This window comes from Suillus paluster (assembly GCF_016628075.1).
Source record: "Suillus paluster strain FC165 chromosome Unknown EDB91scaffold_29, whole genome shotgun sequence".
NCBI classification, from domain to species: Eukaryota; Fungi; Basidiomycota; class Agaricomycetes; order Boletales; family Suillaceae; genus Suillus; species Suillus paluster.
The window spans coordinates 370,555-385,396 of NW_024537589.1; the positions used below are offsets into that span (position 1 = coordinate 370,555).

At 49.8% G+C, this 14,842-nt stretch overlaps 2 protein-coding genes across 2 annotated transcripts; one reads left to right on the forward strand and one right to left on the reverse strand.

Moving 5' to 3' along the window:
- Positions 1-95: 95 nt before the first annotated feature.
- On the reverse strand, positions 96-5,802 carry EDB91DRAFT_1136500 (uncharacterized protein). Its single transcript, XM_041318838.1, has 7 exons — positions 4,866-5,802; positions 4,582-4,813; positions 4,037-4,531; positions 3,879-3,985; positions 3,686-3,827; positions 1,684-3,636; positions 96-1,625 (listed from the first exon to the last, which is right to left on the reverse strand). The coding sequence occupies exons 1-7, from the start codon at positions 5,622-5,624 to the stop codon at positions 346-348; spliced, it is 4,968 nt and encodes a 1,655-aa protein (XP_041176768.1). The 5' UTR covers positions 5,625-5,802; the 3' UTR covers positions 96-345.
- A 1,182-nt stretch (positions 5,803-6,984) lies between these two features.
- On the forward strand, positions 6,985-8,167 carry EDB91DRAFT_1248957 (uncharacterized protein; the record flags this gene model as incomplete). Its single annotated transcript, XM_041323000.1, has 3 exons — positions 6,985-7,953; positions 8,007-8,081; positions 8,129-8,167. 3 exons carry the CDS (start codon positions 6,985-6,987, stop codon positions 8,165-8,167), a joined length of 1,083 nt encoding a protein of 360 aa, XP_041176769.1.
- Between the last annotated feature and the right edge of the window lie 6,675 nt (positions 8,168-14,842).

Consider the following 14,842-nt stretch of genomic DNA (forward strand, 5'->3'; position numbering starts at 1 on the left):
ACGTTAACGGTGGTCAGAGTCATTTTGGACAAGACTCCTGATCCGAGCGCCCCACGTGGGGAATTGCACCCGCTCACGGACAACACGACATTTGGTTCACCAGTGAAAAAGACAGTCTATGATCGACAGATACACCTGATACTACGACGTAACAAATCTCGTCAGGGACCCAGATATAACTATGCAGAAGATAAATGATGACCAAGTCCATGAGGAGGGGAGCTATGAAGATTGATAAACTAGGCAAACGGCATTTTATGGTCGTAAACGTCATAAAAAGCGTGAATGATTTAACTGTCTTTGCACGCCTGACCGAGAAGGAGCCTATAAACAGGAAACTGCAATTCAGCTTTTGGCATCGACGGGACGTGGTCCTGCGGGCGATCCTTGACCAGCCGAGCTGTTACGGGACGAGCTGTGGCCAGTGCGTTGACCATGCGCGAGCGAGCCGGGGGGACGAAGGTCTTCCATATTAGCTGGAGAATATCGTGCGTCGAATGCCGAACCACCTGTCATCTGCATGCCCATGCCCCCACCTCCCATAGCTCCCATGCCACCGCCTCCCATAGCTCCCATGCCACCACCTCCCATTCCCATGCCCATACCAGCACCCATAGGATTCATGCCCATGGGATTGCCCATCATCGGCACGCCCATCATCGACATCCGAGGATCATAGCCCATCCCATTACCGGTCATCATGGGATTCATGGGCGTGGGGTGCATGCCATCGCCGACATGTGACGCAGCAGAAGAGTATGCAGCGATCATCGCTTGTTGGTAAGCAGCTTGAGCCGCCTGGTGCGCAAAGAACTGGGGATTTCCATATCCTGGCATCATATTGGGGTAGCCCATATATCCACCAGTCATCATGGGGTTGGCGCCGTTCATCATAGGGTTGGCACCAGCCATCATCGGGTTGGCGCCGGCCATCATCGGGTTCCCACCAGTCATCATCGGGTTCATCCCCATCATCATAGGATTGCCCATCATCGGGTTGCCCATCATGTTGGGGTACTGCTGACCACCCGCATACATGCCCTGCATCTCCAGTTGACTGCGTTGGAATTCGTCGATCTTGCGCTGTCGGTCTTCAGCGAGCCTCTTTTCACGCTCGCGCTCCGTCAGAGCAGCACCGACGCCGCCCTCACGTTTACGCTCTCGCTCATGAGCAGTGATTGCGCCCAAAAGACCCGTCTGAGGCGGTGGTGGTTTATTAGGGACATTGATGAGGGAGGCACCAGTTTCCCGCGCAAGCTCTTCTTGTCTTTTGGCTGACCGGTCCTGCTTGTCCTGCATCCCAGCGGATAGCAGACCATGTGGAGTGAAGGCTTTCGTCATGGAATGATTGGCGGGTTCCAACTGGATGAAAGGGTCTCTTTGGTACGAAGGAGTTTCAGGTTGTGGATGAGAACCAGGCGTGCGACCAGGATCAAGAACCTGTGTCCAAATACTCTGACGAGTGGCAGCGTGCTGATTAAAGTCCGCCTGTGGTCGAAGGACTTGGGAAGTATATTCGGACTGAGGGCGCAGGTGAGGGGCATCATCTGGTGTTCGCATATGCTGATCGGATGTGAGTCGTCGAGGCGGTGGCATGGCATTCATGTAGTCATCCGGCACACCGCCTGATACAAGGTCAGCTTAGAAACGCATGAAAAAGACAATGAAGACAGGTGTACTGACCTTGTGTCATCGGCCTCGGAACTGGCGGCAGATTACGAGGTTGTCGTAGCTGCGCGTAGGGATTCGCGTCGGTTGCTTGTTCCCCTGGCGTCACAGCACGTCGGTCCGCGCTACCAGGACGTCCCGCGCTACCAGGACGTCCCGCACTGCCAGGGCGCAGGGGTCTGACGGATGCAACCGGTACAGGCGCGACTGGACCCGGCTTCTTGCTCTCTGCCGTGGACGGCGGTTCCTCATCAGAATCAGCGTCGTCGTCGTCATCGTCCTCTTCTTCCTCTTCCTCTTCTTCATCGCTACTCTCGTTCCACCCCGCGAGCCGGTTCCCAGGCGTGGCTCGCTTCCCGTTCGCTCTCCCAGGCTTGTGCAGCACTGCCTGATGCTGGGCCTGTGCACGCGCTTTTCGTTGTGCCGCTTGCTTGGACGGTGCAAACGACGACCTATACTGCGTGACACCCTCTGAGCTTTCAGATGCAGCGCTACCCTCGATAGTAGGCTCGGATGACACGTCCTGTTCTGCCGGCGGGGGTGGCTGGGGTGCAGGAGCAGGTGGTGGTGGCGCCTCTGGTGCACCATCGAGGAAAGACAACGCTGCAAGTGCATCTGCATTGACATCGTCGCCGCTGTTCTGCTTTTGGATATTCTTTTGCTGCGAATCCGCCATGGCCTGGCCGCTGGTGTGAACGTGAACGTGCTCTAAAGAAGGTGAGGAAACCAATGTGGCTTCCACATTTAGTCCTCGGCTAGTGGGCTGAACACGTGCTCCGGACGGCTTACGTCCGAGGGAATGCCGCGAGCCAATCATGGTTGGTTCGCTTATATTAGGCTCCGCCCTTCCCAACTCTGAGAATGACATCGGCGGTCCCCGACGCGCGGAGCGCAGGGGTTTGTCAGACACTGAGCTGTCGTCGGAGTTTGAGGCTTCTGAAATGGTTGTTGGGACGCGCCGTGGCGGGTTCTTGGGCTTATCGTCAAGTTGTTGCATGAAGAACAGAGCATCCGAAAAGATACTCTGAGAGTCTTGCACTGGTTGAGAGGGCTGTGTGGGAACGATAGGAACTGATGCTACAGGAACAGGCAACCTTGACGATAGGGTAGGTGAGTGCGCTTTGGGAGGTAAAGGTGGTGAACCTGCATTACGCAGCGGTAAAGTGATGGGCGGAGACAGTGCTCCAGGCGGCAAATGCAAGACATCCTGCACATCTTGAATGGAAGGTAGCTCCTTCTCCTTCCCTTTAGGAGAGTAAGGCGATGTGAGACTTGAAAGTAGCCTGGAGGAAGGAGGGGGAGATCTCGAAGCCGATGTCCTAATAGGCACAGGAGCAACAAGAGACGTCAAAGACATCCCTGGTGAAGTCGGCCTCCCCATTCCCGAGCTGGGACTTGTTGAGCCCGTAGAAAATGTAGGTGACCCAGGAGACTCGGGCGTGAGAGGAAGTTTGAACCCGCCAACATCCACACTCGCACTTGTTGACGCCTCTGTGCTCTTCGTTTGCGCAGTCTCTAAGCTCGGCGTAAGCTTTGACTCGGAGAGTGAAATCGTCGTAGGAAGCGGGCTTCCGGTCAATACGAGCCCTGTTATCGAACTAGTCCCACATGCGCTTTCTGGAACTGGGTCCAACGGGCTGAGCGGAGAAAGCAGATGCTGCTGGCTATGTTCGGACATGGAACGCGACATAAAGTCCTGGTGCCCGCTGCTCATCGACGGGCCAACAGAATCTGGCACCTCACTCGACATCGAGTTGCTAATCATCATCGGCTCAGGCCCGTGATGCTCATGTGATATCGAGCGGCTGTGCGTATGAGCGAAATCCGCAAGCGTTTCGCGCGTCATGCTCCGTTCCGTAATGGGAGAGAGAACACGACCGACAGTGAGGTCCGGTGGCGAGGACAAGTCGAAATTGATCGTGGGGAGATAACCAAGCTGACCGTTCTGTGTCTGTGATGGGGGCTGAGCTGTATTTTGTGATGGACTGTTGCTCCAGTGTGCGATTTGGCTCAGCACCAAGAGCCATAGAGGGCAATACGGGCGTCACAGCCGCGGGCATGCGCGAGTGGAGGATATTGAGGAGACGATTACGAATGACAGATGTACGATCGTCACGTGGATCCATGGTCTCTGCAACTTCGCGATCAAGGAACAGGAGCTATCATCCAATACATCAGTAAACTGACGTGGCAGGGCAAATCGAGCTTACATCTTTGCTTGGACTGACTGGATAAGCAAACATCAGTGAAATTGGGTCACGAGGGTCCCATGTGTATGCCTTGGGACGTCCGTATAGCTCAAAGGCGTCGTGAAGGGCTATATAAAAGGTGAGCCATTTATTCTGTGTGACTAATATACTCTGCTCACCGACAAGCCACTTGAGCATCTCGGACGCTTGCGTATTTCCCGCCTCGAGCTCAGGCATAATAAGCAACCACCCTTCCCTCCGTTTGAACCCGCCTGCCATATCCTCATCCCCAAACAGGCCCTCAAGCTTCATGAGCGTGCTGCGGTTGATCAACTCTGGGCGTTCTGGGTACACAGCAAACGCCTGCGAAACCTCCCTAAACGTAAGGAGGGGGTGCTTCTTGTCCTTTGGCTTTGGGGATGCGTAAAGTGCGAGTAGAGGCTTGACTGGGAGTGGTTCAGGGGAATGCTCCCGCGAGAAGAGACTTGACATGCGCTTCTTCGGAGTAGGACCACTGCCAGTGGCACTAGAGGGTGTTCCAGGATCGAGGGTCGAGGAATGCGACGACCCGGAAATGACCATCCACAACTTTTTCCAGTCCGTTTGTCCAGCGACGCGGATGAGCACCCAGCCCTCCATTCGACCGCGGACGAGGGTAGAGCGGGTGTCCTTGCCTGAGAAGATAGTCAGGAATGAATATGAAGGTTCCAGTGAGGAAACGAACCATCGAGGAGAGTTATGCGTATCAAATGAGCAGTGTACATTTCTTCGAGACGAGACTTTTCCCATGCAGATAAACGGAGGGCGGTCGCCCATGATTGCAATGCCGGTATGGACGGGCAGCTGAACAAGAGCAAATTGCAGCCTGCTGTGTTGAGGGTGAGAACATTCGTGTACGTCTTTCGCGGACGATCTGCAGTCTCAGGGATAGTCACTGAACCTAATACGTGAACAAACTACAGCCAGTGTCATCACCACGAGTATGGAAAGAGAGACCAGTAAACTCACGGCGTCTGTTATATTCACATACGTAGGAGGGACCTCGAGCCCTTTCTTGTTTGCTTTCTCGATCTCCTTCATGTCCCAAATGCTCAACGTTGTACCTCCAAGTTGGGCCCATACTTCGGTCCAACCATCATCTTTGGGACGTTGGCCATCAGGTTGGCGCTGTACGTGTTTCACTAGAGGGCCGCTGAAGTATACTTTGCGTGCGTGCGCGACAGTGAGCTGAACAATGGAGCGTATTTCAGGGTGAAGAGGAGGGGCCGTGATAGATGTTCTGCGAGCTGTTTCAGCCATGTCTGGGTCCTGCTTGTCTGGGGAAGAGCGCAAGGGACCCATTGTTTGAGCGCGCTGTTGATTATTTTGTGGTGCAAAGTCGCGGTCAGGTGCGCCGGTGCTTGGGCGGCGGTTAGGAACTGCAGATTGTTGGTGATCATGCGCGTCACTTGAGTGTATCTTTCGAAAAGAAAAGAAAGACGAGGTTCTGTTATGAGACATGGTAGCTTGAGTAGCTTGAGTAGGTGGTCTCTGTTCCTCCTGTTGAGTTCCTCCTAATGTTCCTCCAGAGCTAGGGTTTGAATCGTGATCGCCTGGAGGACTGGCACTGGTTGTTGCAGGTTGTCGTGCGTGAAACTCGTGTAGATCGGTTCCTCTGCCTGGACTGGCTTGTCTGAGCTGTTGTAGTTCAGCGGGTGAAATAAAGCCACGATGACGGTTATCCCACTGAGGACTACTGGAGCCAGAGCTCATGGACGTAAGTGCCATTCACCCGTCAAGGCCTCCCCAGGTCGATCACAAAAGTTACAGCAAGCGCCAACCCACGGATATTTAAACTACACCTTCTCTGATTCGAAAAATACGGAAACCTGCTTGCTTTGGTTGGGAGGCGTATAGCTTTTTCACTACATGTGCACGTGCTAGCATAGCCAACCACAAAGTCGACACACACAAATTTCTCAGACATATATCTTCGTCTAGATTGCGGGGCGTAATCGCGACGATGAGCATGAGGTGATAATGGTTTACATATACTGATAACAATGAGGCACATGAACTCGATCAAATCGTCAAGATCAAGTTGGCAAGCTGCTATAGTCAATCTTCTTATGATGACGATGAAAGAAGGACCTTTGCTTTCCAGAAGGGCAGATAGGTCTCGTAACCTTTCCAGGTCTGGTCTCCCATCATCTATGGCCAAAAGCTGGAAGTAGCGGCCCATGTGACCCGCGTGTAACCATCTTGGCAACACCCAGTCTGAATGAAATCAACCAAACTGAAGAGGAGAACCTCCTGGAATAGCAGAACCTTGCTTCTCCCGAGGAGACGAGTCTCGGTGCTGAAGCATTAAAATACAAAATGAAAGTTAAATTTGGATGACGAGAGGAGACGCACATTCATCATGAGCCCACAATAATGACCGATATACCCACCGATACCGCCACGACGGCGACTTCCACTGTCCTACCATCAGTGCCGAATTCTGGTCGTGAATCGTGAATGACGTCGAACGGCTCCAGCTTCATTTTCATTAATCGCTGGATCAAAGATCACTGGCATGACGATGACCCATCGTCGAACGTCGAACATTCATGACTCGGGATTTTTATGAACGTATCTGAGTCTAGGACTTCTGAAGCGCCGGGATGCCGCAACTTGAAGGTCTAGGCGGTTAATAGGGTCGCATTGTGCTTGAAGACCCGCTAGAAGGTGCCTGCGATAATACTATCAACGTTCCACGTTACCGTAAGAGGCATTTTGAGAGGCATGCCAGCAGAGGTTCGTTTATGCATTCCAATTCGCCTGTGAGCTGCGTGCAGTGGATCCTGGTCCTATGCAACAGGCCTAGGTTGCCACCACACTGTAAGCTGCTGCGTTCGCAGCATTGCGAGCTCATGCAAGGTAGCTCGACACGAAACAACATTAATACATTGGAATAGAATGACACTCAAGGTTTGTTCAAGGTCCTCGTGAAAGTACTTGCGCTGTACATGTGTAGTCTTGATCGGCTTGATGAAAGTTACACGCATTATGATGGGCTGTGCAAGCACAGCTACTTACTACTACTAACTGACGCTACCATCGACAGGACAAGACACCTAGTGCGCATGCCCTTCGAACGAGGGCAATGACTGACGTTTATCGAGACGTTCATCCAGCCCATTACTTTGCTAAATCGAAACAATGGATTCCAGGTCCATTTCAGCTCAAACTGAGGAGATCACAAGAGCACCAGAAGCATACTCCCAACTTCATCCGTGTCGTATCGTGGAATATTGACTGCATGAGGCCCGAAGCAGAGCTCCGCCTAGACGCCTCCCTCTCGTATCTCCAACACAACGTCTTCAAATGCAGGACAAATCGCAAATGTCCTGAACCATGCTCTATCCTACTCCAGGGCGTTCTGGCAACTGCATTCACTACCATTCTCCACAATAAGTGGGTGCAGAATTGTTTCGTCGTCATTCCCTCCACCACAGACGCCTGGCCTAGGCTTGCCAAGTATGGCACTGTTACGCTCGTCTCTCGTTCCCTGCGCATCACAAAGTCATTTTCCATTCATTTTAGCTGCTCTGAGTTGCAGCACCATGCTATTTTCGTAGATGTCAAGCTAAGCGGTCTCCTCGATCCAACGCAAGCCCCCCGGTCATCTGAGTCTACCGTGACCTTGCGAATTGCTAACACCCACCTTGAGCCTTTACCCGATGGCGCTCCAATGAGGGAGAAACAACTCAAGCTCATCGCTAATGCTCTAATGCAGGACGAACTGTTTGGAGGAGTCGTTGGAGGTGACTTTAATGCTCTCACACCCGATGACTACGCAATTGTTGGATCTGTTGGCTTGTGGGATGCTTGGAGCGGCGATGATGCGGATGAAAGAGGCTTCACTTGGGGGTATCAACCTCGTTCTCCACTCGCACCAGGAAGACTGGACAAGTTGGTCTATACGCCACGTCCAGGATTATTTATGGACACCCCAAAGAAGATTGCTATTGGAAAGAAATACGGGAAACCGACGCGGAGGAGGTGGGTCAGCGACCATTATGCCCTGCTCACCAGGGTGCAATGCGTATATTTCGCATCTGATGCTTCAGATGTAAGTCTAGCATGTTTGATACCGGTATATTGCGGTTCTCACGAGACATTCAGTATGAATCATCAGATCACGAGCACGTCCAGCAAGGACTGAGAGAGCAAAGGAATATCGAGACATGCTCGCTTGATGTAAGTACCTACTTCTCTCCCAGCACACCTCTGACTCTTGGTTTTAGTCACTAGCACCCGCTCGTGTCTCATTCACCACCTCATAGCAAATACATTCTTCCAATTCATCCTGGCACCGATCCTCGATCCAGACGGAAGCCCTGGAAACAGTTGCTTCGTATGAAGTCATCAGGGTAGGACATGCGCCCATACTGCAGAAATCGTAATCATTGATGATTTAGTCAAAGCGCAGAACATCATTCAGACGAGACTAGAACTCATTGAAAGGAGGTTCAGATGTCCCACTCCCACTAGTTCGTGCCAACCTCCCTCATACATGCATCCGCGCTAATCAATCTCCAGACCCGCTGCAGTCATACATGCACTCACCCACATCTCACATATGCATTGCACTCCTCTAGCTGGACCTCACACAACTATCGATATATCACGATCTACTGTAGTATATAGTGTATGACTAGCATGTTTGTCTTGAAGTTATCTTATCATCTTGTTGTATCAATTCAAAGTCTGAATGGCATCCCCAGTACTTCAGAGTCAGGACATTAGCTACTTGCTACTTATTCCTCACACCCATCATCGTACTCTTCAGTAAGTGAACGTCATCGTCGTATAGGAAGAGTGATGGTCGTTACTATCCTCCCACTATGTCGATGACACTAACTTCTGTCGGCGATATGATGTCTCGGTTCTGCAAACAATGAACGGAAAGTCAGATATCGTCCTTTGGCAACTCACCGCTATCACAATGTCAGCCGGGACACCTTCGAAGACGACGTACACCAGTCGTTTAGGCACGGTAGGTTTATCCCACTGTCAATTAGTTCTAGCATGATTTGCAGGCACAGGACGGTGATGACCAGAGCTTTGAACGCCGTGAGGGGATCGCAAGACCTGATGTTATGGCCCGAGATTCCAGGACTTCCCCGAGAACACCTGGTCTTGTTGCAGGACCTGCAACGCATGGACGGTGAGTTCCATCAATTCCATGCACCTGCCAGGATCTGACTAAGATTGTATCAAGTGAAGCAAGCGAAGGATGCAGCCGTGGAAGGCCGACGAAATTCCAAGGTGTCAGATGGACTTCTTGCTGTGGCAGCTGGCTGGCTGTAAAAGGCGATAAGTAATGCATGATCATGGCCTCTTGCCTATTACAGCCAGCCCACTACATTGGAGGCGGGTTTCCGGTCAGTACGAGTAAAGGTTAATCAATGGACGGCGACCCGGAGATCATCCACGTGCATTTACCCAGTGTGCGGATGGGCACCTATGGACACCCACCCTTCCATTCGGTCGCGGACTAGGGTGGAGTGCGTGTCTTTGCCTGACAGGATAGACGAACATGAATATGGGTTCCAGTAAACCTTTGATGACCTTACAATCGGCTGGGTTGATTTCAAACCCAGTTTGGGCTCATAACCCCTATCCTGGTGCGGGCGTCTCTTTATCTCTTACACCCATCATCGCACTCTCTAAAACTATACTCCTATAATGTTGCTCGCTTTTAACGGAAATATGTCACATACCTTCGCCCTGGTTCTGAAAACAACAAAAAAAAAGTTGGATATGGTGCTTGACTGACTTGCTGACACAGGGGACCTACTTGCTGACATCAGAGACAATGTCAGTCACATCCGCCAGTCTTTGGAGGCATCATAAGTAGTGTTTGCAAGTTCAGTTGCAGGACCGGAAGAAAACTGGTAACCGGACTGGACTTGTGGCAGTTGCAACCGAACCGAGTTGCTGGTTCTAGTGTTCTCGTGTTCTCATGTGGACCACATTAGCATTGGAGTTGTCAATCCCCCAACTCCCGAACATGTTGTGCCGCTTCCTTTTTGCCCAACTCAATCCGAATGACCCCACGGCACAATCCTTCACAAATTCCTCCTGCAAATTGTCCCCGATACAATGGGAGAATCAGCATTTTTAATTCGGCGTGTTCGAAACTCTCGATTATATTTACATTGTACTACTTATTACTCTTAATTTGATTTTCACTCAATTTTCACTTGCTCGCCTTGATTTGCTTTCAGTAGTAACGAAACAAAGTACAAAAAGCAAGGAGTAAGCTGGTCTAGACTTGTGGCAACGAAATTCGAAGGCACATCAAGGAACATAAGGCTGGAAAAGGAATCGGTGGTTTTACTGATGCGCAGACGATGAGATATATACACACCACCATCTAATGATAAACCCTTGCAACGAGACTGCAAAACTGTACTCCAGGCACATTCTATATTTCGAGCTTTCCTATATTTCAAAATCTCCATTCCTCGAGCGGCAGTGAAATTTGTTCAGAAGCAAGCACATTGATCAGCTCAGCAACAAGCTACTAGTAGCTCACGCGTCGTGCCATCAACCATACTGCACCGATGCGAACACAGAAACACGACTCACTGTAGTTCACTGTCGCGACACGCCGCTCACTTATCAACGACATATATAGAAGATCTACCACGCCGGTGAGTCATGTGGTTAAATCCAGCACGCAAACCACTCATACTCACAAACCATTCGCATGTCTGCCCTGAACAGCACTCTCTACTATGCAAGCAAAAGACACGGCAATTTTCAATGCCAGTGTCAGGGTCACTGGCAGGTATTGATGCTGCAGATATTGATGTTGTCAAAGCGGCAACAACGGCGAGGATGAAGGAGAAACGCATTGTTGTGAGGATGTGATACGGGATCGAATAAATCTGAAGGAGACAGCAGGAAAACGGCTTGCTTTTATGTGCTGAATCTGAATGAATATGGCAATATAAGAAGAACCTATCCACCCGAAATCCGCTTTCGAACGGATGATATCTGCAATGCCAGCAGATTGCCACCTAAGATCTCGGGAACTTGGTTCATACAGACGGTCGGACCATAACTTACATACCTTGTGAAGCAAGGGCTATTGGCAATGTGTGGAGTAAGGTCGATGCCAGCTCGAATCCGCTGTCAGGAACAAACCGAGGTTAATATTAGCCCCACTCAATTACATTTTTTTTCGCTCATTTTTTTCATAAATGAACGTATATTGGCAGCCGTCATGGCACGTCTACGACGTCTCGGGCGCTGGGAGGCTCTCGGGACGCGTGTTTCGAGGAGATCGACGAAGACCAGAGGCCGGATCAGTGTAGAAGTCGATGTGGATATGTCCGTCGTACCGATTTGAGGAAGGAAACTGCAGTGACCACGTTGGGGAGAGCAGACGTCCGCGTTGGTCGTGAATGGGCAGTTGCTCAAAAACATTTTGGCCCAGGGATAGTGCGTGTTTCCAGTGAGCAAGCGGTACCAGTGTTTGAATTGCCAGTGCCTGTGATGCGCGTGTCGCGTCGGGACTTCCAATCTCAGCACGCTTTACAATGATGTAGACCTAGAATAAAATACTTACGATTTCTTGTATTTCTGTTCCGTTCCTACTGGCTGTCACTCGCAAATGAGATGTATATTGCTTGCACGAAATAAAATGGGCGAAATAGTCAAATGAATCTGCTGTTTTGGTAGGGGTTAGTAGGGTTAATACACCAGGAGTTATTTGGCGTTATATCGGGCTGGTTGGGGGCTCAGTGGTAAACTTTTAATCATTAAGGACTCAGAAGAGAGCTATTTATCAAAGAACCTTTTCAGTGATAGCTGAATCCGTGTTTTTTTTTAAGAAAACCTTTCTTTCGCAAGGTGCTTGTCGGCACCAAGCAAAGTTTCGGCACCACCCGACAATCGATGTGCAGACACGACCATGGCATCTCGTTCCGACGTTGCATATATGCTCTGCTTGACACTACTCGAAGTTGGATAACCGTCGAGCTCGAATTTGGCTCGAATATGCCAATTGTCATCAACAATTAGCTACCAGCAGCTACTCAGTCAATTAACTACCATTAACCCAACTAACCCCAGTTATTTCGCGCAGGATGCACCAGCGATAACCTATTTGGTTATAACGCGGGTTAATAACAACACTGCTACCATCCGAATCAGTGATGCCAGGGGTATTCTAAAGTGCGAGGTGCGGACCTGCTACGTTGATGGGCTGGTCAACAATGAGTGGTGCAAGGGGTGAGCGCTGAGCACTTACTCGAGTAATGAATCTAGGATGCAAAGCAAACTACTCATACTCACAATATTGCTGGTCACATGCCGCCTTATATATACTTATTGCCTAATTTTAGTTACATAATGCTTTATCAATTGTGAATTAAATTAGATCAAGACAAACTTTAAATTAATTTATTTTAAGCTGTATCGGAGGCAATAACCAGGGGTAGTCGCATCACGTTCTTAACGTCTGCTTCGTCGGTGTTGAGCGCTGAGCAGTGATTTTCTTCGCGCCTGGATCTCGAGGGCATCGAAGCTAGCAGATCCAAATCCTCCAGCTATAACCTGCATCGACTTTCATGACCTACTACTCCCACAAGTGCCATCTCTGGACCTTTGAGCTTTCGCAGATGCACATATACCACCATCTAATCGGGTCGTGATAAACCCCAGCGACCCCTTACTACAACGAGACTACAAACCGTGCTTCATTCATATTGTATGTATTCAAATGTTTGAGATTTCTTCTATTTCAATATCTCCATTGCTCGAGCGGCAGTGAAATTTATTCAGAAGCAAGCACGTTGACCAACTCAGCAACAAAGTACTAGTAACTCACGCGTCGTGCCATCAACCATAGCACCGATGCAAAAGCAGAAACACGACTCACTGTAGTTCACCAGTACTGTCGCGACAGCCACTCACACACAAAACCAGACGAGCTACCACGCCGGTGAGTCATGTGGTTAAATCCAGGACGCAAACTACTCATACTCACAAAGAAGCCCAGCGGCAAACATGATTTCCCAGGGCAGCAGTTTGTCATGACGTCGTTGCAAATAGTAGGACATTCAGTGTCAGGGTCACTGGCAGGTATTGATGCTGCAGATATTGATGCTGTCAAAGCAGCAGCAACGGCGAGGACAAAGGTGAAACGCATTGTTTGTGAGGGTGTGATATGGGATTAAATAAATCTGAAGGAAACAGTGGGAAGACGGCTTGCTTCAAGTTTTATGTGCTGAATATTTTCATTCATGGATGAACCTTTTCACCTTTTCACCCTTTCAAACAAATGATATCTGCAATGCCAGCACATTGCCACCTAAGATCTTAGTTCATACAGACGGTCCGACCATAACTTACTTACCTTGTGAAGCAAGGTCAACTTGTGCCAGCTCGAATTCGCTGGCGGGAACAAACGGCTAATGTTATCTGAATGGAGGTACTATTCTAAAGTGCGATGCTACATCGGGCTAGTCAACCATGAATACTGCATGCAGACGAGAGGGTACGTAGTATGCAATCTGTTCTAGCGCAAGACTCGACTGCCTTGAACTAAGCTTGACCATCGGGCATATGCAGTCGTCCTGATTCATCAAGCTGCTCGCGCACATCAGTACTAGTTATCTACCTGCAACAGTCGCCTTCTCTGGAAGATTAGTACCGTACTTGAATCAGTGTTTCAGACAGACTTGCATGCCGGTAGTCGATGAGCGCTAGCCCCCGCAAAGGGCTATACACCATTTTGCGGCTGCGACACTTGTTCTGTACTAAAACACAAGAGGACCGACGCGCCCGTGCACCTGTGGTCTTTTTCTCCCTTGCTCGCTCGCATCTCGTATATTATGCATTGAACCCCTACAGCTCTGGACCTATTCACACAACTATCGATAATTGTATGTGGGGAGGTGCAATTTGCAAAGTCCGCTAGATACATTTCATTCCCACGGTCGATAGGTGAATTGATTGTGATAGAGCACGGGGACACACTATGAAAGAGAGAAACATCAGGAAACCTACTGCCGAGCGAAGTAACTTGTAGCAGCTTGTAGCACAGCGCTTCTTTTGAATCGACTGTAGCAGCAAGTAGCAGCCAGTAGTAGCTGAAAGGACTAAAGCCTCCATACTGGCTCTGGGACTTGTTCAGTCAAATATAGTTTAACTTCAAATGGTTTAGTTTGATTTGCTACGACGTGCTACCGGAGCTCCTGTAGCATTCAACTACTACTGTAGCGGGGTTTTGCTACTGCGCTTCGGCTTGCTACGTAGAACTATGTAGTTTGAAATGTCCCACTGATGAAACAACGCCGAAAGATGACTACAATGTGCGAGCCCAGTTCAAGCGCAACGACACTCAAGCCTTTATGCACGCCACGTTCACAAATTCCGACCATAAATTCACCATGCGGAAGGCACGGGAATGGCAAACTGCAGGGCTTGAGGCCAAGCACCGAGCAGCACTCGTCCGAAAGTATGACGAGGAAGAAGTGGCAGCCAAACGAAGGCGGCTTGCAGAGCGTGCAGAGAAAGGTGCAGCAGAGGATGCTCGGCTGGACAAGGTAGAGCCGCTGCTGATGAACGAAGATGGATTTCTTGCTGTCCTGAATGTAGTGCTGATCGACCAGATAAATATTCGCCGACGGACGGATTCTGACATGGACATCCCAAAGGCATACACACTCAAGAACAAGAAAGCACTAGTCAGCGCACTCATGGAATCCAAATATTATTGGTCGGTCGAGTGACTCGAGTTCTTCATCTCAAGTTAACAGTAATACATCACTCTTCGTACCGTGAAATTTATTTTGTATTACTTGACATGTTTGCAATCTCTATAATATTTGTACACTATCAAAGCGTATTTTCTTCGATGAGTCTTATGTTGTACTATCATGCAGATTATGGAATAGCACCACTCTACTTGGGCATATTATCGCTGGTATCAATTCAAAGTC

Excerpts from the sequence above, each read along its gene's own strand:
- EDB91DRAFT_1136500 (XM_041318838.1), bottom strand. The coding sequence starts at position 5,624 with ATGGCACTTACGTCCATGAGCTCTGGCTCCAGTAGTCCTCAGTGGGAT. Across the intron at positions 4,814-4,865 it reads ATGTGAATATAACAGACGCC|TTTGTTCACGTATTAGGTTC; the intron begins GTGAGTTTACTG and ends CACTGGCTGTAG. Across the intron at positions 3,986-4,036 it reads GATGCTCAAGTGGCTTGTCG|CCCTTCACGACGCCTTTGAG; the intron begins GTGAGCAGAGTA and ends CCTTTTATATAG.